The sequence below is a fragment of the Ascidia mentula genome, chromosome 1 (assembly GCF_947561715.1).
Source record: "Ascidia mentula chromosome 1, kaAscMent1.1, whole genome shotgun sequence".
Classification (NCBI taxonomy): Eukaryota; Metazoa; Chordata; class Ascidiacea; order Phlebobranchia; family Ascidiidae; genus Ascidia; species Ascidia mentula.
Window position 1 is genome coordinate 8,639,007 of NC_138566.1, and position 26,047 is coordinate 8,665,053.

General features: G+C 37.3%; 4 protein-coding genes and 1 pseudogene across 4 annotated transcripts; 3 read left to right on the forward strand and 2 right to left on the reverse strand.

The window, feature by feature from the left end:
- Positions 1-110: 110 nt before the first annotated feature.
- LOC145906659 (uncharacterized) lies at positions 111-2,783 on the forward strand (annotated as a pseudogene).
- A 952-nt stretch (positions 2,784-3,735) lies between these two features.
- On the reverse strand, positions 3,736-9,002 carry LOC145908795 (CUB and sushi domain-containing protein 3-like). The gene is made up of 10 exons (XM_082996129.1): positions 8,826-9,002; positions 8,308-8,589; positions 7,227-7,409; positions 6,992-7,156; positions 6,666-6,831; positions 6,063-6,292; positions 5,587-5,775; positions 5,308-5,514; positions 4,635-4,865; positions 3,736-4,366 (listed from the first exon to the last, which is right to left on the reverse strand). Exons 1-10 carry the CDS (start codon positions 8,920-8,922, stop codon positions 3,837-3,839), a joined length of 2,280 nt encoding a protein of 759 aa, XP_082852255.1. The 5' UTR covers positions 8,923-9,002; the 3' UTR covers positions 3,736-3,836.
- A 2,530-nt stretch (positions 9,003-11,532) lies between these two features.
- Positions 11,533-16,410, reverse strand: LOC145903723 (uncharacterized). Its single transcript, XM_082991853.1, has 11 exons — positions 16,272-16,410; positions 15,929-16,068; positions 14,591-14,708; positions 14,376-14,477; positions 14,207-14,312; positions 13,911-13,961; positions 13,613-13,693; positions 12,892-13,440; positions 12,319-12,406; positions 12,156-12,230; positions 11,533-12,033 (listed from the first exon to the last, which is right to left on the reverse strand). The coding sequence occupies exons 1-11, from the start codon at positions 16,324-16,326 to the stop codon at positions 11,929-11,931; spliced, it is 1,470 nt and encodes a 489-aa protein (XP_082847979.1). The 5' UTR covers positions 16,327-16,410; the 3' UTR covers positions 11,533-11,928.
- A 2,289-nt stretch (positions 16,411-18,699) lies between these two features.
- On the forward strand, positions 18,700-21,867 carry LOC145905976 (gem-associated protein 4-like). Its single transcript, XM_082993328.1, has one exon. The coding sequence runs from the start codon at positions 18,792-18,794 to the stop codon at positions 21,771-21,773; it is 2,982 nt and encodes a 993-aa protein (XP_082849454.1). The 5' UTR covers positions 18,700-18,791; the 3' UTR covers positions 21,774-21,867.
- On the forward strand, positions 21,829-26,000 carry LOC145905982 (glutathione hydrolase 1 proenzyme-like). Its single transcript, XM_082993342.1, has 8 exons — positions 21,829-22,204; positions 22,437-22,518; positions 22,659-22,778; positions 22,855-23,032; positions 23,201-24,072; positions 24,140-24,314; positions 24,641-24,782; positions 25,188-26,000. Exons 1-8 carry the CDS (start codon positions 21,956-21,958, stop codon positions 25,302-25,304), a joined length of 1,935 nt encoding a protein of 644 aa, XP_082849468.1. The 5' UTR covers positions 21,829-21,955; the 3' UTR covers positions 25,305-26,000.
- Positions 26,001-26,047: the final 47 nt, after the last annotated feature.

Sequence of the window (26,047 nt, forward strand, 5' to 3'; positions counted from 1 at the left end):
GAATTTATTTTACTGCTTTCACTAAGTCAGGAGTTTCAGCACCTATCCATGTAAAAAGCCACAAAGGGAAACAAATACAACTTTGTGAAATTGAAGATTGCAATATTACAATGCAATCTGGGCTATCGGGAAATCCTGGCATTGACTGTGTTCATTTGAAAGCTGTATTTAATGCAAAGCTGGCAATTATAGTACATTTGGATCCTACATATCTAAAAGAGCTGAAAGATTTAAATGTCATTGGACAAGACAAAAAATATTTGGATATGCAAGCTGCAAGTCTTGAAAACAAATGTCCTCTAGTCAGCTATGCAGATTTCACACAATTTGGAAGAAAAAGCAAACTGATGTATTTTTCAGTTTTTACAAATGTTCAGGAATATTGGTGTAGGTTTGGTCGGGTGCGAGTTACGTTTGACAGTGAGGATGGTGAATGGTCTTGTAAATGTCCACAATCTGGTGAGACGACTACTTGCCCACATGAGAATGCAGTCAAGTGGTACTTGTGTCAGGTTGATAAAGATCTACTACTGAAACACACAAGGTGATGACATGTTTAAGCTGATAAATGTAGACATATACAAAGGATAATTTATTTTGTGTGAACCTAGTGCTTATATTACTGACAACATGGCAATTTTTTTGAAATACTACATATTTTTAGGCCAGAAAAACCTGTTACATTGGATGATGAGGCCTTAATGAATTATTTTTTGAAAAATAAAAGAATTCCAGAGATTATTTCACCCGATTTTTTGCATTCTAATGCTCCACCAGAAAAATTGGAACCTTCAGAGACATCTTGTCCAGTATGTAGCAGTGATATAAAGTTTGCAGCAGCAACAGGTGCTACTGTCTATGGATTTGGGAAACTGTGGAAAGGTGTGTATTATTTTATTTTTTGACATATTTGGATTATGGCTTTAATCTTCAGGTGTGCAAGTTGTTACAAAGAAATGTTCATCTTGCAACTTCGTAGTAAGGTTTCAAAACTTTGAAACAGGCTTTCATAACTACAACAATCTAACTGTAATTTCACTCAATCTTTGTGAATATCTCCAAAAAGGAATTGAGGTAATGTCTAGGGAATGTCATAAGTTGTGCACCCTTAGGGTAGATGTTGCCAAAGAGTAGTTCATTGCTTTGTTTATCCAACATTTGTATTTAAACACAGAATCATGTAAATGTTGAAACAGCTTTGAAAATGCTGTTTCCTACAAAGCTGTCGGAAGAAGAACTGTATTTACCCTTTAACAAAATAAGGAATGCATTTTACCACTACTGTGCATTAGTTGATTATAATTATGAATTTATGTGTGTGAAATGCGGACCACACCCAAAGGTGGTTATAGGAGATGGAAACTGGAAGAACACATGCAGAAGGCCTGGTATGTGCTTTGAAACCCAGTGGAAAGATGCATTTGTATAATATATTTGTTACAGTGAAAAGTGCAAAGTTAAAGAAGCATTATAATGATGACATCAATATAACTCAACTATGGTGCAGGTATCAAATGGAAATTATTGGAAGAGGGTTTTATGGTGTGTTGTTTTGTTGATAATCAAATCTGGATAACTTTTCATGCTTGGTATATTTAGGAACGAAGGAAAATCCTTGGAAAGTTGAAATAAACTATGACAGTGTGGCTCCATGGATTGGTGAGGCAACAAGAAAAGGCTCCTGCTTACCTAACACGGAATTTTAAAAAGTGTCAATCCTACAAAGCAACCTGTCACATGATAAGAAAATAAAACATGTTTCACAAGAGGAAATTCTCAATGCTCTTCATCAGTCATCACAAGTAAAGAACCATATTTTTACTATTCAAACATAAACAAATTACTATTGTAGACTTCTTCATCAATGCTTAAAGATCTATGCTCCAGTATTGGAATAGACAACTCCGGAAGCTGTGATGACTTGATCAACAGGTTGCATGAAATGGTTCTCTTCAAGGATATTTATCCAAAAATGTTTCGACACATTAAAAAATGTGGTGGTAAGCTAACAAGTTTTGTATTTGTAACACAATAGTGACACTTTTTATTGCAGGAGGTATTGTGCATTTTCGATGTATCCATGGTGTTGCACTTTACATAAAGTACACATTGCGACAAGAAAGTGCCCGAGATTATATTGATGGCATGCTCTCTTTTCACAGCCAACCTAATGTTTGCATTACAGACATTGCATCACAGGTATTTGTTTTATGGTTGCAATTCCATTAAAAAAATTAAGGTTTTTATTTTGTTCTATTTAGATTGCCCACCATGGTGAAAACCGAAAAAAGGGAATGTTTCGGCCTAATATGGGAATGCTATATGAATGGAATGAATGCAACAAAATTCTGGCTGAAAACGGAGAACTTCAACCTACAAGAATAAATTTGCATGATTCGGTTTGTGATAAGTTTCTAAGTCTTAATGACAAATTTCATCACAAAACCAAAAAAAGAGGACCAGAAAAAAGTTTTAGGGACATTCGTATGTGCGAAGATTTGCATGTAAATACCAGCATTGCTGAGCAGTGTAATGCTTCAATGGCCAGGGATCGGTATGATTGGTTTAACTACATACTAACACATTAGTTTTAACAATTTCTCTTTTATTTCAGTCGTTCTTTTTGCTCAATGGGGGTAGTAAACTTTTTGTACATGACACGACTGAGCATGCATTTGCATAATAATAGCATCAACAAAAAGTTAAAAAAAAGGACAAAACAGCACTTTGGAGTACATGCTTACAACATTCATCAATTTATTTCGAATGGTATGGTCATGTAATTGTTGTGTCATAAAAAATCTGGGTCAACATGGCATACAGCAGGATACTGCTGTAATGGGAAATTATTGTCATTTCCCACAATTCACAAAAAATGATTTAACTATATGTACAAATTCACCTTGCTTTTGGTAGGCTAACGTCTTTTCAATGGACATCCATATTTTACAATGCCCTTTCTCCTTTTGCCTTTTCTCGCAGTGCCAACCGCAATGCGTTTGGCTCAGTGACCATACAGCATTCTTGATTCTATGAAGTAAATATCGGTTAATCCGAATTCCATATGCTGGACACCACACGCATAGGAAGTTTTGGGTTATCCGGGGACGCTTTAGTTGTTCAAGCCTGACGTTATCATTAGATACAGTATAACTCGATTAATCCGAATTTGATTTATCGAAAAAATGCTCATTTTTTATAAGCGAACGGGCCGAAAATTTGGCGATTGGTAAGTGAGACTTAATGTCACTAGTAAATAGTAAATGTTACGACAAACTTCTGTTAATTCGGATTTGATTTGTCTGACACATTTTTACGGAATAGACGAATTCTGCATTGTCCTGGGTACCCAAAAGCATTGCCTTGCGAGATAAACGTGACAATTGACATCGTGCAAGCAATTGTATGGAATGGTGTTCAGTCAGCCGAGTGATTGCAAACATATTTTTTGCGGGGAAACATATAATAGAATAACGGAGACGTTATGTTTTGCCTATCTACGGCAGGGGATGCATGTTTTATTTTATATATATATAAGGTGGAAAGGAATTGAACATCGCCATACGTTTGAATTGATAGCACTGTTTACTTATTTGGTATTTTCTGTGAGAATTTTCGTGTCTAATGGCACTGAATTTATTTTAATAAGAATCAGATGATCTTAAAATATGATCATTCATTATACCCCAACCATTCCCGTTTTTGTGTTTGTTTTATTAACACTGCAAAGCTGAGCGAAACATACAGGCGCCTTTTAAAGTCAACATTGACTGATGCAAATTATAGTTGGCAACCCAGAGGTGCCGAAAGGTTTATTTGCATCCAATCCCAAGATGCTATCGCGACGAAATTCGATGGTTTCTGTGTGGCGAATTGACAGAAAACTCAAACGCCTGGTTGTCGATGCCATGTGCGGCACTGTAGTTTGTATGTCCCCTCTGAAGGCCGGTTTGTCCCACTGGTGGCTGGGAAGACCTTTCGGTGTTTATCCACGGCGCTGGAACGGGTTGCATGGTGGAAGGTAAGTAATAGGGCTGGCTGTAATTTGACGACAGCGCCTGCTGTTGGGTGCCGTTGTTGGTCGGCTTGTATGACTTTCCGATAACAGCCGAATTGTTCTTTAAGTTCTTGCCGCTCGGATAAGTATAGACAAAGTCACCAATGCTGGACATAGTTGCTCCGTTGTCAAACCTTCCTCTATCAACTCTATACTGGTGCTTGCGCTTCTGAAACTGCCTCGAGTCTTGCCGTTTGCCTCGCACGCAGCAGTATATGAGCGCAGAACCGATGACAAGGACGATCACGCCGCTTATGATGGCCACGATGAGCGCTATCTGGAAGTTGCTCAGACCCATGATACCGTTGTCTGTGGAAAACAAGTGGTGCCCGGTGTTACTCGTTGGTAAATACAAAAATATTACCAACGTACAAACATATACATTGCAAACTGTAGACGATATACAAACGGAAATGGTATATTTTTAATAGATTACAGGAACTGCAAAAACAACATTAACAGCTATCAAATGGCCGCGGGTTCTGGACACTTCCCATAGTAAAAAATCATGTCATGGCCATATTATCAACACAATTATACTACGTAATAAGTTTTCAATGCTTGAAGCTTGACTTACCTTCCTCACAAATGATTGCTTTACCCGACCACGGGTAGGACGGGTTGCCCACGCACGTTCGCTTGGGTTCACCAACCATCGAGTACTCTTTGTGGCACGCGTACAAAATGAAGGAACCGTAGGGAACTGTGGCGTTTGTGCTGACCGGGATGTTGTAGCCAGTCTTGTTATAAAGACTCCAGGTTCCGTGTTGCGGCGGCTGCAGACTACTCGTGACGTCACAGGCAATTTCTGAAAATACGATAAAAATTGTACTTCATGCGAACTCGCTCTAGAACTTTAATTATCTGAAAATCCCGGGTTACAGCAACAACCCTTCCCTAAACTTGTTTCTGAAAACGGCAGAAAGGCGTAAACAACGGTCGGAGTAATTACATGTGAACGAGTGTCGTCGTGGATTAACTAGCACTAACTACCACCTTCACGTACGTCGACACCCACCACTGTTTGGCAGTTTTTTTCTTACTTCGTTGACTTGGTGTCAACTTGTTTGCTAGCACAACCAAGCAGTAAAAAGTTCTACTAACGTTCTAATTGCCAAGTCTGATATGGTAGTTAGCCCTCTAAATATGCCTTTTTACTTGACGCAAGGTTATCTCGATTTCAAGATGCTCTATCGGTTTAAAAACTAGATAGAAAAAATTCAAGATAACACTTGCACCGTGCGCTGTACCTTCGCATACTGGAAACACGGTGTCGTTTTCGTTGCTCCACTGTCCATACTTGTTGCAAAAAATTTCTGTTTTTGCGCCCGGAACATTGGCAAACTCATAGCCCACTGGACATCTGTAAGTGGCGGGAAGCCCGTTATACCTAAATTTTCCAACGTCTCTCAGATACACTGTAGTGTTGAGCGGAGTGGGTGGCGGGCATTGAACCGCTGGAATGCAGCAAAAAGTTTAGTGTCACACCCAACGATACACATAAGCTTTCTGCGAAAATGGATAAACACCTTCACATGGATTGTAGCTATCGTTCCAGCGCATGTCGTTCTCGCAAATGCGAACTTGGGAGGTTGAAAATAATTTGTATCCCTCATCGCAACCCAGAGTGACGACGGTGCCGGCTTCGACCGTATCATTTCTGGAACCTTTTAATATCACTACGCCCTCATAAGGAGTCCCGACGAAGTTTCGGCAAGCTACAAAAAAGCGAGAGTTAAAGATTACGCATACTTATGCACAGCATATAAGCGTTAGAAAATATGTACATACAAGCGTAAAACGAATCAAAGATGCCATATGGCGTGTTTTGAAAGCCTTAAATTTTTCCATGCCGCAATTGCAAAACTTACGACTACGATATACGTTTAGAAACTAAAAATGCGGCATGGAAATTAGAAACTACAAAATGCGCTCCTTGAATTCCACGGTGACGTTATTCGTATTTAGGGGCCACAAGACGTGACGTCACAAAATATTTTCTTACTTGAATAGAGATTGAAAGCTTTAAAGTGGAGTTTAAATCCCGATTTTTCGACTTCACCGTCACTGGCAAATTCGATTCTGATTTGATTTCCCGACGAATTTAGTTGTCGATAATATTGTACCCCACACATTGTATCCAACCAGTTACTTGGGTCCTTCTCTGCGCCGTTGTAGATCGAGAGATAATCCTGCACACAACCTTGCTCCGCCAATGGCCCTTCCAGTTCAAATCTAAAAATGAAAGATTGGCAACAGTTTCGCGAAAGTCTTTGCAGTCGAAATCTACTCAAGGTATCAGTATTTCATATGTGCCGTTTGGTCAATTGTTTAGTGACCACTTTCTTCTGACGACCAGTCTTGCACGATTTCTGTGGTAACGTATATCAAAACTTGGTCGTGGGACCTGAATATTAGGATCTTACATTGCAAAATTAGGAACACTATTTACGGATTTACTCATAATTCTGAGAACAAACAACTATAGATAAATAAAACATGTCTAAGTTTTCAGCAATATAAGTCAGTCGGTTTGGTATCAGGATTATTGGAAAACAAATTATTGAATGTCTTCAATACGCCAGGTCTCCATACACTCATCACTCACTCAAGGATGGTAAGTTGGATGGTGTGATCTGGTGCTACGGTTACAACCCACTGGCAACTCGATCTGCTCGGGTATAGACCAGGATAGTTCGGAGATACTATCACACCGTTGTTTTCGAAAACGCTGCCGCCACATGCCTTGTCTGTCTGCAGGTCGTGTGTGTCGTCTATACCAGATGAAAACAGCGATAAAAACCGTTACAGATATACAAGTAATATTTTTATTCCTTAAAAGAAATCCCTTTTAGTTTTGCTTTAAAGTCAAAACAAAAAAATTCCTTATGTTTGGGTTCACGATCCGTTTGGATAACACGAAAAACATCTTACTTTCGTACAACTTGATCCACTTTCTCTCGACGTTAGCTGGGTTGCAGGAATATCCATTTCCTTCGTACCCTTCCCCGCAAACACAAGTGTAGCTGCCAAAGTTGTTGAAACAGTCCGCATGTCGATCGCACAAATTTGAACCAGGCTCCGAACATTCGTCCATATCTACAAAAACGTCTCCACATTTACACACCTGGAATTTTTTGGAACAAGATGAGAACACTGAAATTCATACCGCGACAATTGACGTCTTTTCCAGACCATTTTCCGTTTTCCTCGCATCGCAACTCGCCGATACGTTGACCGTTAGCGAAAGGGGCGAACCCCTTTTTACATTGGAGTGTTACAACAGAATTGACGGAATACGATTGGCCGACGACTGTAATACCAATCTTCGTCATTGTGGGTTTGTCACAATCTGAAAAAAAAAGTTTTAGCTGGCTTGGACGCGAAAAGCCCTAGATCACAGGTGTTATATAGACATGCACACATGGTTACCATCTGACCAATGGTTTTCAGAGTGGGCACTATCGTCCCCCAGGGGCGTTTGCAATTGTAAAGGGGGTGCTGAGAAATATGGACAGTTCAGCATTTACACCTGTTATGAGACCAATGATATCAGGATGAATTAACCTGATATTTTACGTTTATGTGTCAACAATAAATTCAGAAACTGGTGTTGTTTCACCAACCTTGTCCATCACATTGATAAATCCTTTCAGAAATGCAAAACAAATTTGTCTTTGCTGCATAATTTTTTGCTGATTAAGAGCGCGTTTTTAAATCACGAACCTCTTAAGGGGTTCGATACAAAATAAAAAGCGGTTCTACATCAAATATAAACACGCTGCAGTGAGATGACGTAAAATGTCACAACTTGTTGAACATTCCTCATTGCAAGATTTAATGTAGGCCTAAAATGGTTACTTTCAACTGCCATAGTCTTCCAAATTAATCAACAAACCGAATCAATAAAAACTAAATACACAAAATACGCATCTATCTTAAAAGTAAGCACTTTCATATTTTACAAATATTGCTCGCGGAAATCAACACAAATCCTTAAAAAGGTAGAAATATGCAATCCTGTTTATATTGAATGTAGATTGTGGAGTTGAATTCTATGTTCAGTTATGACATCACAAACTATTTCTTTGCTGAAACTTCAAACACATTTTTTTATGACATTGCAAACTATCAAAGAAAAGATTTTTTTGTTTAGGTCTCAGTAAGTGGGCCAACAACTAAATTTATAAAAGTGCCTCATAGTGACATTACCTAGTGCTAATTTATTGTCAAAAAGTACATCTGCTTACCCGGCAGACAGCGGTATTCGACTTTCACACAGTCGTCGCCATCTTTGCATCTACTCCCTTCCTCGTCAACGGCAACACCAAGCGTGTCACTGTTCACTGTTATCTCACAGTGTTGCTGACCGACACAGATGGCCCGGATGCGGGACAACGGATCTGCTGGGCCGCATTTTACAGTTTTTGGATCATTTCTGTACGAGAAGGCGCTCTCCACGTTAACTGAATTTCGATCGGGGCATTTCATTGTCATTTTTCCGACTCCACACGTGATCAGCTGCTTCATATCTGCGTATGCAATAATAATTTGGGTGCGTGTTATGGCTTGATCAATTTATGAAACTATAGTTAGGCCTACAGCTGCATATCACCGCTTGTCTTGGAAGTATACACACAGTGACACGAACGAAATTAAGTTATATGCCATCACAGTACTATTACCAATTTTTTATGATTTGCGGCACCCCCAAAATAAAACACTTTGCAACGTATTTTTACGGCTCCCCACATACTTTTCAACGTACCTTCAACAACACTTGGTTCTTGTGCATTGGTTCTGGTGTAGAAACTTGTGAGTGAGGCAACCATTAGATACAGGCATATTTCCAAATAGCGATCCATAGCTTTTAGAGAACACTAACTTGCAATAACGAACACATACAATCACAGTCGATAAAACCAAACACTTTCGTTGGTCCCCTAGTAACTACACACAATCACATGACAAATTAATGACGTGTGATTGAAACTTGAACGTAAACAGCAGCCGACACAAATCCGGGCATAACGCGATTAACTAGGGTATGGAGAAGCACCTTCATCATACGTAGAAAGCCATGACCGCAGCTGTAAATCGCCACCAAAAAGAGTCGGCGAAACTTATAATTGTCCACGCTAATTTGGAAACTACTCTGTTGCTGCCCAAGTACTAACGCTGCTGTTCTGCAACTTGAAACATACACGGAAAATCCCAATACAAATGATCTGTTCACCGCTGTAGGTTTGGCTAATGACTAAAGGAAACGTTAAAGTCTCGTTAAAAGCATCTGCTATTGTTTCCATCACGTTGTGTTCGGCGCGATAATTGTGGCGCTACAAGTCATCAAGCAGGTTCTGAGTGTGGCCTCTACCCCGAGGCGATTCACAACAGCAGACAAAAATCCTAACATAACGTATTTGTAGGTATGCACAGCGCGTGGCGACTTCGTCGACCACCGAGGTTTCTTTGTAAAAACACACTAAGGTTTCTTTGTAATTCTTTCGCTTTTAGCGATAAAAAAAATCAAGCAAAACTGTTGTACTTCATTTTTACACATTCTGGAAACTTTTTTTTTAATGAAATACTACCACAATACACATGCATGATGTTCATATGCAAATTAACGTTTACGTTTTTTGCGTAAATTGTAATAGGGTCAACACCTCCATGCAATTTCCAAGTTTATAGTATATAAAGGAAGTACTTCTTGCCCTTTTTGCTTGAAAAAGTGTGTACCGTGTTTAATATTAATCAAGTTAACTTACTTCTTATTTTTTCGATTCCAGAGGCAACTTCACTAACCAAACACTTTTGAACAGAAAACCTACAGAACACGCCCCAAACTGGAGGGTCGCACGACCAATTTTATACGTCGCAAGGACTCCAAGAATATCGCGCGAAATAGAAAATATAACTGTACTATTTATGCAAAAATACGCCTCCAGACACGTATGTTGAATCACTCGTGATCCTTTTTCAGGTAGAAAAACACAACCAAGATGAAAGTTATGATGATCTGCTAACAAAAATATTGTTATCTATGCAGCTGTAGTTGCTGTTCTTTACAAATAATTGCAATCTACATATATATATGTAGGTGTAGAAGTACGTTTTCCACATTTGCAAATCAATGAACAAACCTGAACCCAATGTGGAATCCAGCGTTTTTCTGGTACAAGTAGTTTTTTACTTCTCTGGGTGTTGGTGTTCCATCTTAAAATTAAAAAAATATGCAGCTTTTGTTAAAAATAAATAAACTAGTAGTTTCGTCCACGTTAACCACTTCCGTTTGTGAATTTACTCACACTTTGTTGTTCTGAAATCTCGATTTTAGAAAATTTAACAGTACTATTTTTGCAAAAATACGCCTCCAGACACGTAAGTTGAATCACTCGTGATCTTTTTGTTACAAAACTAAAAATTAGCTGATTTACAAACTTGAAGGGTCGTGGCTCGCGGGAAGTAGTGATCGATAATAAGGCGTCGCAAGCAAAAAAAAATTGGGTAACCCTGCTGTAGAATTTACAATACGTGTTACCCACCACAGCCAAACGTTCGTTGGATATGGACCATAATTTAATAGACCTTCTTTAAAGCGAAAGTTGTAGGCTGTTTTTGAAATAACTCAGTTGACATAACTTGCAGCCTTTGTTTATACGGTTTAATAAATCTTGTGTGAAAGTCGTAAAAAAAGTTCGTGGATATTTGCACTTGGAGAAAGTATTTCTTGATTTTACGGACCTGCAATTGCTAAAAACATGACCAAGAATTTCTGAAAAAACACTTTTCACTCCTTCTACTTTTATTCATTGTATTTTTTTTAGCATATTTTTTTTGGGAGGTTGGCCACCCCTGTGCTTTAAGTTGTAACATTAGCCCACAAGCCATGAACACCTTGCATTTATATGTCTCCGTCCGGCAAAACTCCCAAGAAGTGGCGTACTTCATGAAATAGTGACTTCAAATCTTTTCGGTCACAAAATTCGGAGTGCAACTCTTCGGAAGCCCGGTGTTTCAGTGCTTTTGGATCATCACATTTTCATGTGAAAATATCTCAGCTGTTTTAAATGAAGTGATTTTCCTACAAACTACACAACGCCATGCTTGAAATAAACGTCTTTGAAAAAATTTGCCGGACAAATCGAATACGGATCTACTGGTGACAAGTCTTACTCACCAATCGCCCATGTGCTTGTGAAAACCGACTAACTCGTATCTTTGGCCAATCAGGTTTCCACCTTGAAAATTGCTTGTTTAAATGAATGTCAACTTCCTTCTTTGTTTAGGTGATATATTTCACCGCTTTTCCGGTCATTCATGAAATCTCGCTTACGTGCCTGGTTTGAAATATGGCCCCGACAGACAGCGTGCTATATGCATTGACGCCTCATGTAATTTAACAGCTAACCTCACTGAAAACTTTCAGTCCATGATGTAACGTCTCCTCCGCTAAATCATGATGGTAACCCTGCAAAAATGTTTATTTCTACAAAAACATGGAAAACCCATATACACATATCTAACTTGGTGGATTTGAAATTAAGGCAAAGCAAGCGAAACGAGGCACAAATTAACTTATTTCACCTTGATGAAAAGGAGAAAAAAATCACCAGGAACCAAAATTAACTGACACATTACGTCCATTACATCAAACACAACATGAAGAGTCAACTTTACGAATCAACTAGGGTTAAAGGTAAAAGAACTATGTGTATGGCCAACAAACAACTCCTGGGTGGCAGTAGCAGCAACATTAAGAAAAATAGATAGAAAACGTTAGGCCATACAAAAATAGGTGGAAACCTCTGCTTTACTGAGATCGTGGTGCGCTTGCTTGTGAAGAACACACCGGATAACTAGTAACAAGTCTACTGTTTGCCGCTGTTGCTTGGTAGGGAAGGCAAAGGTGGGTTACCTTCCAGGTATTGTAATACGAGGTAGAAAAATACAACCAAGATGAGAGTTATGATGATCTGCTGACAAAAACATTGTTATCTATGCAGTTTTAGTTTTTCTTTACAAATAATTGCAATCTACTACATATATATGCAGGTGCAGAAGTACGGTTTTCACATTTGCAAACCAATGAACAAACCTGAACCCAAAGTGGAATCCAGCGTTTTTCCGGAACAAGTTGTTTTTCTTCTTCCTTGGGTTTCGGTGTTCCATCCTAACATTAAAAAAGTATGCAGCTTGTTAAAAAAATAAGCTAGTAGTTTCTTCCACGTTTATCCATTTTGGTTTGTAAATTTACTTACACTTTGTTGTTCAGAAATCTCGATTTTCTCTGGTGTCTTGGGGACAAATGTAGTTTTTCTTAGCGGTCTTCGCCTGGTTGCACTGCCACTACAGAAAATGTTGCAAAATTTAAGAAAGCACTTAACACAAAACCAAATACGTTTCCAATGCATTTTAGGAATGCCACAAGAGATTATGGAAGCAAACCTTGTCCGATTCATTGATTAGGTTAGAAGTGTTGTGTCAAATCCGACTGCATATTTTGTGTACAACTTCAGTTCATAATTTTTTTTACAATCCAGACGTTGTATGTCTGCTGGCTAATTTGGTAATTGGCTTTGATAGTCTTGTCAGTAATTTTGAGTGTTGGAATTATTACTTAATTTACATATGTTACTTCCAAAATGGTCATGCTAATTTACATATTGAAGAATATGTGCAATTGCTAAAATTTGAAAGAGGACGCACCACAACCACAAGAAACACTCACTCTAACCTCAAAATCAAATTCAGTGGCAAAATAGTGTGACAAAGTAAACACGTGCAGCTTTTCAACCTCACACAATTCAGTACAGGAAACGTGAGTCACCTACCAAACATTCTGAGCACGTTTTAAATATGAGGAAGGAGGGTGATTTGGGGAGACAATGGTTTCATAGCGGGTAGAAGTTCGTGCATGTGCTGCAAATTCTGGACTAGAGAATCCCACCATTTTACTGGGTGGCTTGTGTGGAATCCCATTTTTCGAACGTTTCTCTACAGGGGTCAAATTTTTGGACATTCTGCTTTCTTGTGTTAGTGTGGTGGAGTGGCTAACGTCTGCCTTGTGGACGACAGTGTTGTTATATGAACTTTCGGCAATGGTCTCTTCGTCCACTATATCAAATGGCTCCTCATTATCACTAAATTTTTCAAGGGTGAAACCACCACTGTCACTACTCTGCGTCAGGGACTTATTGACAACCTCAGACAAAGAAACATTCACCCAAGAAGGGGTTAATTCACTGGGTGGGGCTGTAATAATAGAAGGGATGGGTGATAAAGTGCTGGGTTTAATTACAAGAGTCTCATTACGGGGTTTGGAAGGTTTTGTTGGTTTCCATTTTGGGGAAAAGTATGAAAGGTTTGGAGTGGACTTGTAGCTGAAAGAATATAATCAAGTATTTCAACTAAACTTGTATTTTAAATTACATCACATTAATATAAATTTTTTCAATCGAGTATCAGTTTCGCAAATTTTTATGTTTTCACTTTTACTGGTGAAGATTTTGTTTGTTGTTATGAAGTGGTTAAAACCAATATCCTTCTACTTACAAAGTTGGTTGAGTCAAAGAAATGTTCTCATCTTGGTTTGAAGCTGCCATTGATCTTCGTTTATTCATGCTGCTGCTGCTACTGCACGGCAAAATTGGTTACTTTTAATATTGGTAGTATTTTGAAGACAAAATCAGACTTGACAAACAATAAACATCATGCAATTGCAAAACACTAAGTCACAATTCACCCACGCATTCCTACTAAAATTATTGCATAATTGCATAACGCTATTTAGGGACATGGACAAAATTCAGGTGAGCAAAAAGTAATATTGTGCAAAACACCATGCTCAAACCTTTTCACTACAGGAGCATTGGATATTGATGTTCTATTGGAGAGACTTAAACTGCACATAACACAACACAAAACATGGTTTACTGCTCAAGTCAAAGTGTCAGAGCTTTTCCATCGAAAAACAAACATTTTTCAATAACAATATATTAAATTTACATTTTGTCAATAAATAATAATTGACAAGTCAGAAAGGAGCACTTGAAAATAGTTACATATAAATACCGAGTGGTGGCATATTTACCTTGAACCAAATACAAAGTAACCAGAATAAAGACATGGCTGAAAGATCAGACTCACCTTCTTCGAGATGAAACTTGAGGAGGATTATCAGCAATCAACATTGTACGTCTTCGACTCGAGCTTCTGGTAACTGGGACTGTTGGAACAGCTTCTTCCTCAGTTTCTGCATACATATGTAGTCGCTATTTGTTTGGCATTCAAGGGTTCCAACAACACCATTTTTTACCTTCATCGCTATATTTTTCTTCTTTAGCGTTAGCATCCTGTTCTGCAGAGTTACTGGACAGCAACTTGCTCAGCTTCTTTAAGTAGACATTTCTTGTAGTCTCTGGTCAAAATCAAAATTATTATTTAAATAAATATATAAAGCCCAAAACACTACCTGTTTTATAGAACCATAATTTATTCATAAGGTACAAATAATGCACAGCAAATGCTTACGGCCAATTGGTCCAGGTTTTACACCGAGCTCTTTTAGTTTAGCAGCTATTTCGGTGTTACTCAAACTGTTTAGGTCCTCGATTCCATCTTGTTCAACTGCTTGTTTCTCCACTCTTTTCTAGAGGAATTGGAAAGTAACAGAAAGTTTCGAATAATCTTACAAATGTTCTAAAAACATGTAACTAAGCAATTCAGGTTTGGTTTAGCACATGAGGACAGAACCTAAAATAATTTACAATCTTAACATCTTCTATCGTATTTCTGGTAAGATAGTTAATCGAAATTGTTGTATTATCCTATCTGGGTAATAGTAATTACAGCACAGTTTCACCTGGATTTTTAAGAAAAATTCACCAATAAATTATATAGAGATGTAAGTTTAATGCCAGGAGAGCTTTACGGTCATAACACAACCCCCCAAAAAGATTTTAAAAGTACTTAATCCATGTTAAATGTTGAATTAATATAAATTCAAAGTTCAGTAAATAAATTATTGTTACTATAGCAAGAAAACACCTGCTGTATCAGGTTTCCATGTACAAGTCAATAACAGTACCAATGGATTAATTACAGTAAAAATTGTTTTCTATATTTCTTCAAGTTCAAAGATTGTGACCTAGTTTGACCTCATAAAACAACCACATGGGGTTTTTACACAGGCTTACAACCCTGTGACTGTCATAAAAGTCACCCTGGATAAGTAGAATTACAGTAAGCAATAAATAACCTCATCACTTGTCTCTTTCATCTTATTTTCACTGCACCAGAAAGTGGGCATATACTTTTCATACCTTGTTCTAGACTGGTTTCTCTCTGGTTTTACTATTGCCTGCACTGCAACATGTTATGAATTACAATGTTAGTTTCCAAAAAAAAAACCCTTCACATGGTCAACACATTCTGTGTTTACCTTCTGTTACAGTATTTTCATCTGCCTCGTCTATAGTTGACATGGAAATAGTTGCATCACCAGCAGCCTAAGAAGTGTGTTTATTTATATCCACTGTATTACACTCTGCATAAGACAAATTATACTGAGATGGCTGTTTTACCTGACTGATACTCGCTATGCTAACATTTAGATGTTTAGTTGCAACAAATATCAAGAACAAAGATAATTCAAGCAATTCACTCAAAACATAAGTATGTGGCAGCAAAGTTAATGTCTTCATTGATGAGTGTGTTTATTTCGCAAATAAATGTCGGTTTATAGCAGAATTAGAGCACTGGAATTTAATTTTTCAATTTTTTGTATACAAGTAATCTTACATGATATTTAAGAAGAGTTTCACATCACAATCATAACTTGATCACCGGGACAAGTACAACCAAACTCACCTTTTTGGTTCTCCTTCCAGAATATGAAACAACATGCACGTCGTCATCCGATGAAAATTGGCCATGACTGTTTATGACATTGTTGTTGTACAATTCGACAAACACTGATTTTTTTGCTGTAGCAGGTGGAGGTTGAATTCCTTGTAAATATAATATAATACTGTTTACATTTCAGGCAATTATTCGAGGAAAAAATCATGTTACAACAACTGCATATTACTGTTAAATGTCACACCTAATTAACACAATATACATTTATATGTGGTGGAATATGTGCAAATATTACAGTGTAAACATTAATTGTTGGTACAGATAGTGACAATTTGATTAATATTGATCCTACCATTAGCAATTAACTGCTCCCGCAACTGATCCTTTGTTAAGCTTTCTCCACTCATAGTAGTCTTGCAAATAGCAAAAAATCAAATAAATTACAATCACACAAGTATTGAAATTGAAAGCAACTGTAGGCAAACAAACTTTCATGGGAATAAAAAATAAAACATCCATACAGTCAAGCAATCATTTACCATGTTTTCAAATAAAACTAGGTTGCAATTTGCAATAATCCGCTAATGCAAGGTTATATTGCAAAAGCAAGTAGGCTATGTTTTCCTGACAGAAATGCAAAACATTTTTAGACAAAACATCTGTATCGATTTTGATATGTATGTGCCCATAAGACACACACATTTATAATTCAACTTTACTTGTTGGTTGCACAACTTGCAGCACATATAGGAAACAAAAATTACATACTTTTGCTTGTAAGTCTTAAAGTCTATACTTTTTGTATACGCTATGATACCGATTTAGCATGTTGTGCCAACAAGTTATTTAATCACCATCACAAAACGTTTAACACTGCGCAAATATACATCAGAATTTTAATTCAAACACTTTACTCAAGACGCGCTGATCTCTAAATATAACAGTAACATAAATCCCGCTTCAACAACATGAACCCGGTAAATAGTTGTTTTAAAATGGAGGGACTTTTTCGGGCTTGTGATTGGCTGAAACAAAATCACATGACCAAAACAATTTACTACGATCAATTGTACCGGAAATATACAATTTCGTCATTCTATAATACTAATAAAGTGTTATAATCAGCTAAACTTAAATTGTGAAGTAAGGATTTAAACTTAAGTTGTTCTTTGCAATGCTGCATTTAGACTATCCATTATTTAGATTCTCCGTGAGGAAATCACCTTTACATGGGCGCCTGACTCGATAACCTTTGTGGCTTTATCGGTGCCCATGCCATTTTATTACTCTGTATATTGTTCTTACGCGTAGTTGCTTTTTTTCGCAAAATAAACATGATTTGATTTATTAGTTTTGATAATTAATAAATTACATCTGTCTATACTTGGTTAAAGAACATCACTGCCGGAGTCATCACAAACTGAAGTTTGTTCTACAATTAATCTGCCATTACTGGTGCGCTAACCGCGAGGTCTGCGAACAACGCCAAGATCAATCTTATACTGGCTATCAAACCTATGTATAACATGAAAATATAAAAATGGAGTGGACACTAATTAAACCACAATGAATATCGAACCAGAAGCCTATGATTTCCTAACGGACAATCACCGTTTGCAGTCATGCTCAATGGGAGGTGAAAGTTTTTGACAGGTCGCATCAGCCGTATAAATCACCGTAAAGCCAACACCAATTTGGTTAAAAGAACGAATGCAGCCATGAGTACGTCGGGTGTTGGTAATGAAAAGGAAAAAAAAAACATTAAAAAATCTGACAAAATAATTAAGAAAGCAAATGTTCGACAAACATAGAAGGAAAAACAAAACAATTTCATGTTATAAGCGAGACGGAATGGTGCAGTTAAAATTGTAATGTGCGATAATTGCAAATTGGTCTTTCAAATGAAGAACTAGTGCGTGCCCTGATAGAAGGATCTATTTTCTCCCATATTTTTAAACCATGTCATGGTGGTGTTCACCGGAGGGTTAAATAAATTCTTTCCAGGTGCATTTATTGCGGATAAATGATAGTGCGCAAGGCACGCAAAAGTTCAGCTACGTTGGCCTACACTTGATCCGCAACAGTATGAGTTAATGACAATGTGAAGGGCCGCCATAACAGTATACGGATATCGACATTGATTTTAATCGTGTGTATATTCACGAGGGCTAGAGTACAAATCGCACACAAAAATTCAAAAAAAATATACAATTGTTTTTTTACCATGTTACGTGTGTCATGGTTTTCTTTTTGCCGTTGGTTTACAAAAAATAATTTGTTTGGAACCAAAAGAATTTGATTAAGTACACATCTGGGCAGTCAAGACAAAAACTGTTTTGTATTGCGTCCGTTGTTGTTCTGTGTGGGGCATTTTTTGTGTAGCTGCTCATAGATATTTCTTGAGGTGAAAGTTGTAGCAGAGGTACACATACCTGGTCGTTATACCCCGTGGACACCCCTGGATACATCTATAATTCCAGTCATTCATTTGTTTTATATTATATGATTATATGACTCCAAGAAGACCTTGCAAACTTGAAGCGCACGTGGTGCACGTGGCGCACCAAGAGGACCTATAGTATTAGAAGGTACCTGAGGTTAGCAGTCAGGTAATTTATTTTGAATGCAACATTCAGTATGTCGCAAATTGCCACTCTGGTTTGTTTTGGATACCAGACATGTGTGTTCTCAGCGGGTGATCGTGGATCGGTGAACAAGGTTTCCTGTAAGTTACAGGCGCCAATATTGTTTTGCTAATAGTCATTCATTTACAGCATGCGATGACTTGAAAGCCTTTTTTTTGATTTTATATTTAAATGTTGCAAGGAGAGAAACATAGGTTTTGGTCTGTTGCATTTGATTAAATACAATCATGTTGCTTTACGTCCTCAGGATATTATTAATTAGTATATTAAACAATAGAATGTTTACCTCAAATGAGGAAATTATTTTAAATGACACATTATCAGCATTTGGTGACAATAAAGCCAATGAAGATAATGTTGTTCAGGTAATACAAGATATCATCAAAGGGCTTTGTCAAGAGCACAACTATGAAGATCAGTACTTTTGGATGTGTAAAGTTTCATATTTTATGCTCCACAAAATAGTAGATGATCAAATCATTATAAGATGTCCACCATCTCACAATCAAGTAATGCCATGGACTTCCTTTTTTAATATCATAAGAAGAAGTTGTTTGTGGAGTTCTGTGTTTAAAATGCTATTCCCACTTTGTAATGGACATTTGATGGAATTGTTGCTTCGCAAATGGAGAGAAGTTAGCACACATAGCCACCTGGATAGCTTGGTGCTTCACATTGCTATGCTTTCATCATACACAGAATTCTTGAGTGAAACCAATGACACTAGCATCGTAACCCAAGCAAATTGTTCTTGTAACATTCCTGAAAAAGTCTCTGACTTTCTAGGATCCTTTACACCTATTTCCCTTGATGATTTGTCCTTGGACCAAGAAAGGGACATTCTTCTGTCCATTTCAGTGTTGGGCAGATCGTTGGAAAAGGTTTCAACAAACAATATGAATGCTTTGGCGTTTCACAACATTTATCAAACGTTAACAAGTGATTCTTATGTTAACTGTTCTGAAAAACAGCAGTGTTTTGTTTTGGAGGATTTACTTGCAAAACAAGATGTGCTCAGTTCACGAAAAACTTTGGCACCTGGAGTAAAGGAAACATTTCAAAAGGTTATAATAAGTATCAAGAGTGTTGTAGCTTTATTTAATGATTCACATAAACTAGGTTTACATTTAATGGACACTTCACAAAAATTAGAAGCATTTATTGGCCAGTTTGATGAATGCAACAACTTATCTGCCGACTATGACGGAATGACAGTTGAAAAATGCATCTACAGCTTGAAATACCTTCTTTGTGATTATGATGCAAGCACAGACTTTCTACTTCAACAAATGTTGCTTGACAAATTGCAACCGGCTAAAGTAACAGAGTGTCTTGAATGTTTTCAACAAAGCAGGGAGTGCTTGCTTAGATCACAACACTTAACAGGTTTATTCTCAATTTTGCAGCAGTACATATCCAAATATAAGAGCAGCATAGATTCACAAATAGAAAAACAAATTCTGCAGCAATGGATCTCTATGGTCAAAGACTTGATAGTTTGTGGTTTCCAGGACATGCCCTTTGAATCTAAAGAAAAACTTCTTCAAGATCTATTGCAAAACTCCACTACAGGGAAATTGTGCATTGACTATTTAGGAGGAGATTGTCTTCCGACTGCAGCAATTAATGAAACAAGAAAGAAAGTGAATTTAGTATTTAACAAAATTGTGTCTCTGAGCTGTGATGATAAGAATGTTGTTGACAAGATTTTGAATGTGGCTATTCTTTCTCCTTGTCTTACATTACGCAAAATAGTAGAGCAAATTACACATCACAGAGAACACCATGAACTGCTGGCATCCGTTCTGGACAAATTAAATATACTAACTGTGCTTTCCGATAGTGACTCAAACTCCATTTTTTTAAATACAATCTTTGGCATTCTTTCTGAAAATCCCAATGAGTCAGAGTTTGGAAATGTAAAACAGTTTTTTTCCTTGATTCTGGCAGAATGCAGTGGGAGCTGGAAACCTGTACTCGTGCAACAACTTTTTCACAACTTTCTATTGCCTACCATACTTCCTGGAAAGAGCAATAGCTCAATTTTATTGAGTGACGCGGTGGAAATTTTTTCTTCAATATTTGTAAATAAGGAAGTTCTGAGTTTTCTGACATTTGACAGCATGATCACTGTGGCATATGGTTTTGTTTTAGTCATAGAGGACAGCTCAGATGTTTCAGATGATTTATTGCAAACTATCATCCACAACTTGCCTGATATAATTCAAAGAACTGCAAATTGCTTGCATACTTTGGAAATCAGTAAGAGGCAGCATGCTACAAAATGGGCTCATTATATCTGCAAGTCTTTAAACTGGCGCTCACAGTTGTATTTCAGGCCCCTTTTTAATGATTTAAAATCATGTAAAACAATTCTCCCTTCATGTTTGCAAAGTGTCTGTGACTTAGGTGGGGAAACTGACAATTTTGAGTTTGAAGAATTTTATGGTAAAGGAACTGGTCTCAGTGCTTGGTTGCAGTGCCTCACTGTTGACCCAACCCTGATCCCTATTACATCACTGAAGTTAAATTTTACCAGTGTTGAAGACCAAGATATGTTCTACAACGGTATGACTGTGGCCTTGTGCCAAGTGTTGCCACAGTGCATTGGTGAAGAATGGAAGGCAGTAACCGAGACTTTAGTAACTCTGGTGTCGGAGGAAAAACTGTATGTGCCATTAAATTGCAGTCAACCTTCCAATGTGGTCTATCATAATTTCAAAGAATGTATTGTGCCATTAAGCATACTTGAAACGCTACAAAAAGTTACAATGTTAGCAGCTAGTTCTTGCTGTAGCGATTATATGACCATGTTTCTATGGTGTCGATATACAAAGCACCATGCGGTGAACGTGAAAAACCTATATCAGAGATGGACTACAAGGAAAGCATTTGACCAACAACTGTGCTCATTCCTGTTGTCAAGTTTTTTCTGCCATGCTTGTGCGGTTATTTACCTGTTGCAAATGAGCAAAAGTCTGGATTTAACAAAACCCTGTGAATCTTACTTTGTCCTTGCCTTGGACTTGCTGAATGATTTTGGAAAAGTGCAGTGTAACTTAACTGAGAAAACTGAAACGAATGCAAAAGACTTGTTAAGTTTGAGGGAATATATTCAACAGAAAGCACAAATGCTGAACATGGTAAAAATTATCACCAACGACCATTTCAAAAATACTTTAGAGTTAAAAATAAGCAATCTTCAGTAGTGTCTAATTTCAGTTAACTCCAGCCCAGATTTATTACAAAAATGTCAGCGGTTCTTCATCTTAATATTATGATCCTTTTGTGTTTAACTATTTACCTGTTTGCTAATTTTTTTTTGTCTTATTTTTTGCTATTTGCAGACGGGGGGTTAATTTTTGTGTAAATGTAGCATGTAAATAGAGCAATGAGTCCTGCACATTATAGCCGAGTGTCCACTGAGAGTGATGAGGAAAGTTGCGAACAACTGAATATTGAGTTTCGAAACTCTCCAACCAGAAACAGATCCACATTTATTGGTCGACACCTCCGGATATCTGGAACTGAGAAAAGGCCTTCTCCCTGGACAGCAGAATGTATATCTCGTTTGATTGTACTGTTCATTATATGGTTGATTGCAATTGGATTTGCAATAACACGATTTCCTGTTCACAAGGTGAGCTACTCATATCATGCTTTTATTTTTTCACACAGAAGTTTAAAAATGCCTTGTTCCACATGTAATCTTCCACCACCATGTTTAAGCTTCATGCCTTCATATATAGATGTAGATATGTTTTCTCTTAACCAATCACATTTGAAGTATTGGGTGAATGCATGGAATGCAGAAACTCTTGTTTGTGTTTCCAATTGCTGACAGTCAATTATGATGTTCCACATAATTATAGTTTCACAGTCATGAGGGTTGCTGCAATCATGAAGAAATGGATCACCATCACACTGTTTACCATAAAGCAGCCGTAGCGGCAGGTACAAATTTTTCATTGTTTCTCAGGCATTTGTTTTGACCCATTCAAAAAATTAATTTGGCTGTATCGCTAGAACAATTTGTCGGCACAGTTTTAAACCGACCAATGTATATACTATTTTAGTGCTGTTATTTTTTTAAGGTCAAAAAGAGTGTTCAGCTGTTGGTGTGAATATTTTAAAACAAGGAGGGAATGCTGTTGATGCAGCAATTGCTACATTACTCTGCGAGGGAGTCGTCGAACCACAGTTCAGTGGCATAGGTATATGTAACAATGCATCTATAATGTTATGTATTCTGACTCTGCGAATATACTCATATTTTTGTGTTTGGTTCAGGTGGTGGTTTTGTGATGACCATATATAACAAGGCTGGCGATAACTTTACTGTGATTGACGCAAGGGAAACGGCTCCATCGAAAAGTAACCGAACAATGTTTGGAATTGGCAATGCAACAGATGAAGCATTGCATGGAACCTTGGCTATTGGAGTACCAGGAGTATTAAAGGGTTTTAGGTCAGTTGGCTTTTTGCTGTGAAACTTATTTTGCTTTTTTCTTGGCCAATAATAAAATTTTGTATACAAGCAATTGCTTTCTGTAATCATTAGGTTTACTGGCATCACAGCCATCTTTTGCGAATTACCCTTGAGGTGGCTTACCAGGATAATTGTTTGTTTTGACAGTTTGGCCTATGAAAAATATGGTGGCCAGGTACCTTGGAAGAGCCTGTTTGAACCAGCAATTGCGTTGGCCAAGGAGTACAAAATAAATGGAGAACTTGCCACCAAAATGGTTGAAGAACAGTCTGCCATTTTGGGGTCTGAAGAGCTCTGTTCCCTATTTTGTGACAAGACAAAAACTGGTGTTAAGAAAGTTAATGATGTGGTCAATAATCCTAAGTTGGCCAAGACATTAACAGAAATAAGCTCTAAGGGAGCTGAGATATTTTATAACAGTCCAAAGGCGGAACAAATGGCTTTGGAAATTCAAAAATCTGGTGGTATTATCACCGCAGCTGACTTTAAAAGTTACCATGCTGTGGAAAGAAAGCCAATCAATGTCACTCTGCCAAATTCACAATTTAAACTGTTTGCACCCCCTTTGCCATTTGGTGGTCCAGTACTTGCTATTATAATGTCTTTGATGGATTCCTTTAACATAACCGGCCAACAATATGCCAATGATCCATCTCTACAATGGCACCATGTAGTGGAGGCATTTAAACATGCTTATGGTGCCAGAACTCATTTTGGAGATCCAGCATTCGCTGTCAATTCTTCCAAACTTGCAGAGAACTTCATTTCATCGGCGTTCATCAAAAGTGCAAAGGCAAAAATAAGTGACAAGAAGACCTTTAAAGATCCGTTGTATTATGGTGCAACACCAATCAGCACGAGGCTTCAGGACGCATCTACGACCCATGTGTCAGTGTTGGCACCTAACGGTGATGCGGTAGCTGTCACATCAACCATAAACTGGCATTTTGGTTCACAATTTCTTTCCCCAAGCACTGGTGTGCTGTTCAACAATGAATTAGCCGATTTTAATGTTCCAGGTGTGTTGCCATGTAATGTGTAACAATTGCGGATTTTGTACTCATGTAAACTGACTTTTTTGCGCAGCAACTGCCGATGATCAAAACAGTGATTTTCCAAACTTTGTGGAAGCTGGAAAGAGACCTCTGTCTTCCATGACCCCTTGCATGTTGTATGATGAGAAGACTAATGATGCTGTGTTTATAATTGGTGCCGCCGGTGGAATGCACATACCTACTGCTGTGGCAGACTCACTTATAAGGTAGATGTGGAATATTTTCATTCACTCACGACTTAAACTGTAACATAGTTGCTGGGTGACACAGACAGATAGGCAGCACATTTACATTATGCCTTGAAATGATGAGGACAATACACTTTGTACCACATTGTTATGTTTGATAAAATTAAAACTCCAGCAACTTAAAGGCAAATCCCCAAGTTGTCTATCAGGGACAAGGTCAACCTTTATATTTTATAATATTTTTTTGCAGTAGAATTTCACACAAATCATGCATTTAAGTTTTTCTGACTTGTTTTTCAATTTTCAATAATACTTTGACTGATAACATTCTTATGTTTCATCAGGTTGTTGTATTTTGGCACTGGTGAACTAAGTGATGCCATTAAAGCAAAGAGACTTCACCATCAACTGTTGCCGAACAACCTTTATTATGAATCTGGTTTTGACGAGTCAATAGTAAACAACTTGACGCTGTTGGGCCACAATGTATGTTGCCTTCTTTTACTAATTGTTGGTTTAAATTTTATCTTGTACACCAATCACTTGTCGCAAACTAGAAAAATCTGGTGTTTTTAGGAATATTATGTTACAATATGAATATAATATTACAATTACCGAAACATATATTTATAAATGGCAACAGGTCGATACTGTGAAAAAGCAATCTTTTGTGTAATATTAATGAAAGGGCAGTAATTGTCAGGTCATCCTTTTTTATCGGAATATATTCAACTAAAAGTCATCTTTTTTCTTTTAGTGTATAAATTAAAGCTCCATGTAAACCAATTACACAAAATGTAAATTATCATTTTTCTAATTATTTAGGATGCAGTGTAAGGAACACACCTTTAAAACTAAATTTTATTCTAAATACTTTCCCATTAAAAACAGGTCGTCGTTTCACCAAGTTCAGCAGTGGGTCAAGTCAATGGTGTCAAAAACCACATTTCTCATGTCCATGCATTTTCTGATGAAAGGTGTGAGGGAGCTGAGGCTGACGGCTGGTGAATCTCTTCAATAAGACCACAAAGTGACTTAGTTAAAGCTGTGGCATGTCATGCTTCCTATTGTTCATTGAGCCCCGCTGTGTCGATGGTTGAAGATTTTATTATTTTATTTGTGTTGAAACTATTTTACTCGGACTTGTATATTTGTGATGCGAACTATTTTGACATATCGTGCTGTGTTTCTTCATAATTCAGAGTTTTATTGTAGAAAAATTTTGGCTTCACTGTGTAGAATGCTTTATTATGGTTTAACGTATTTTAATGAAATATTTGATGTCATTTGGTTGATCAAGCGTAAATTGTACCCGTGCAATTCAATCAGAAATTCATGTAAAAAATGAGTTCTCATTGCATCAATACCATTGGTTTGTTTTAACATCACCATCATGTTTCTTGTAACAGTTTTACTTTTGAATGTTCTTGTGGAGCAAAGATTATTTATGTATCCAGTATTTAATTTTTTTTCCCGCAGAGCAAACCTAATCAATTCTAAAATTTGTGTTTTATTCAGAGATTAACTTTTGTTTTTTCTTATTTGTAATATTCATGAAGTAAGCGACGATATTTCAATTTACGTTAATGACCTGCACGAAATCAACCTCAAGCATTACTTGGTGGTGCTGGTATGTTGTTGTTGTTCTTGTTTTTGTCCTCACTACACCGGTTGTTTTAATGCATAATACAATCACTTAACTTGTTTGGAGTAACAAATCCGTTTACTACAACTTCTAAATTACTTTATTT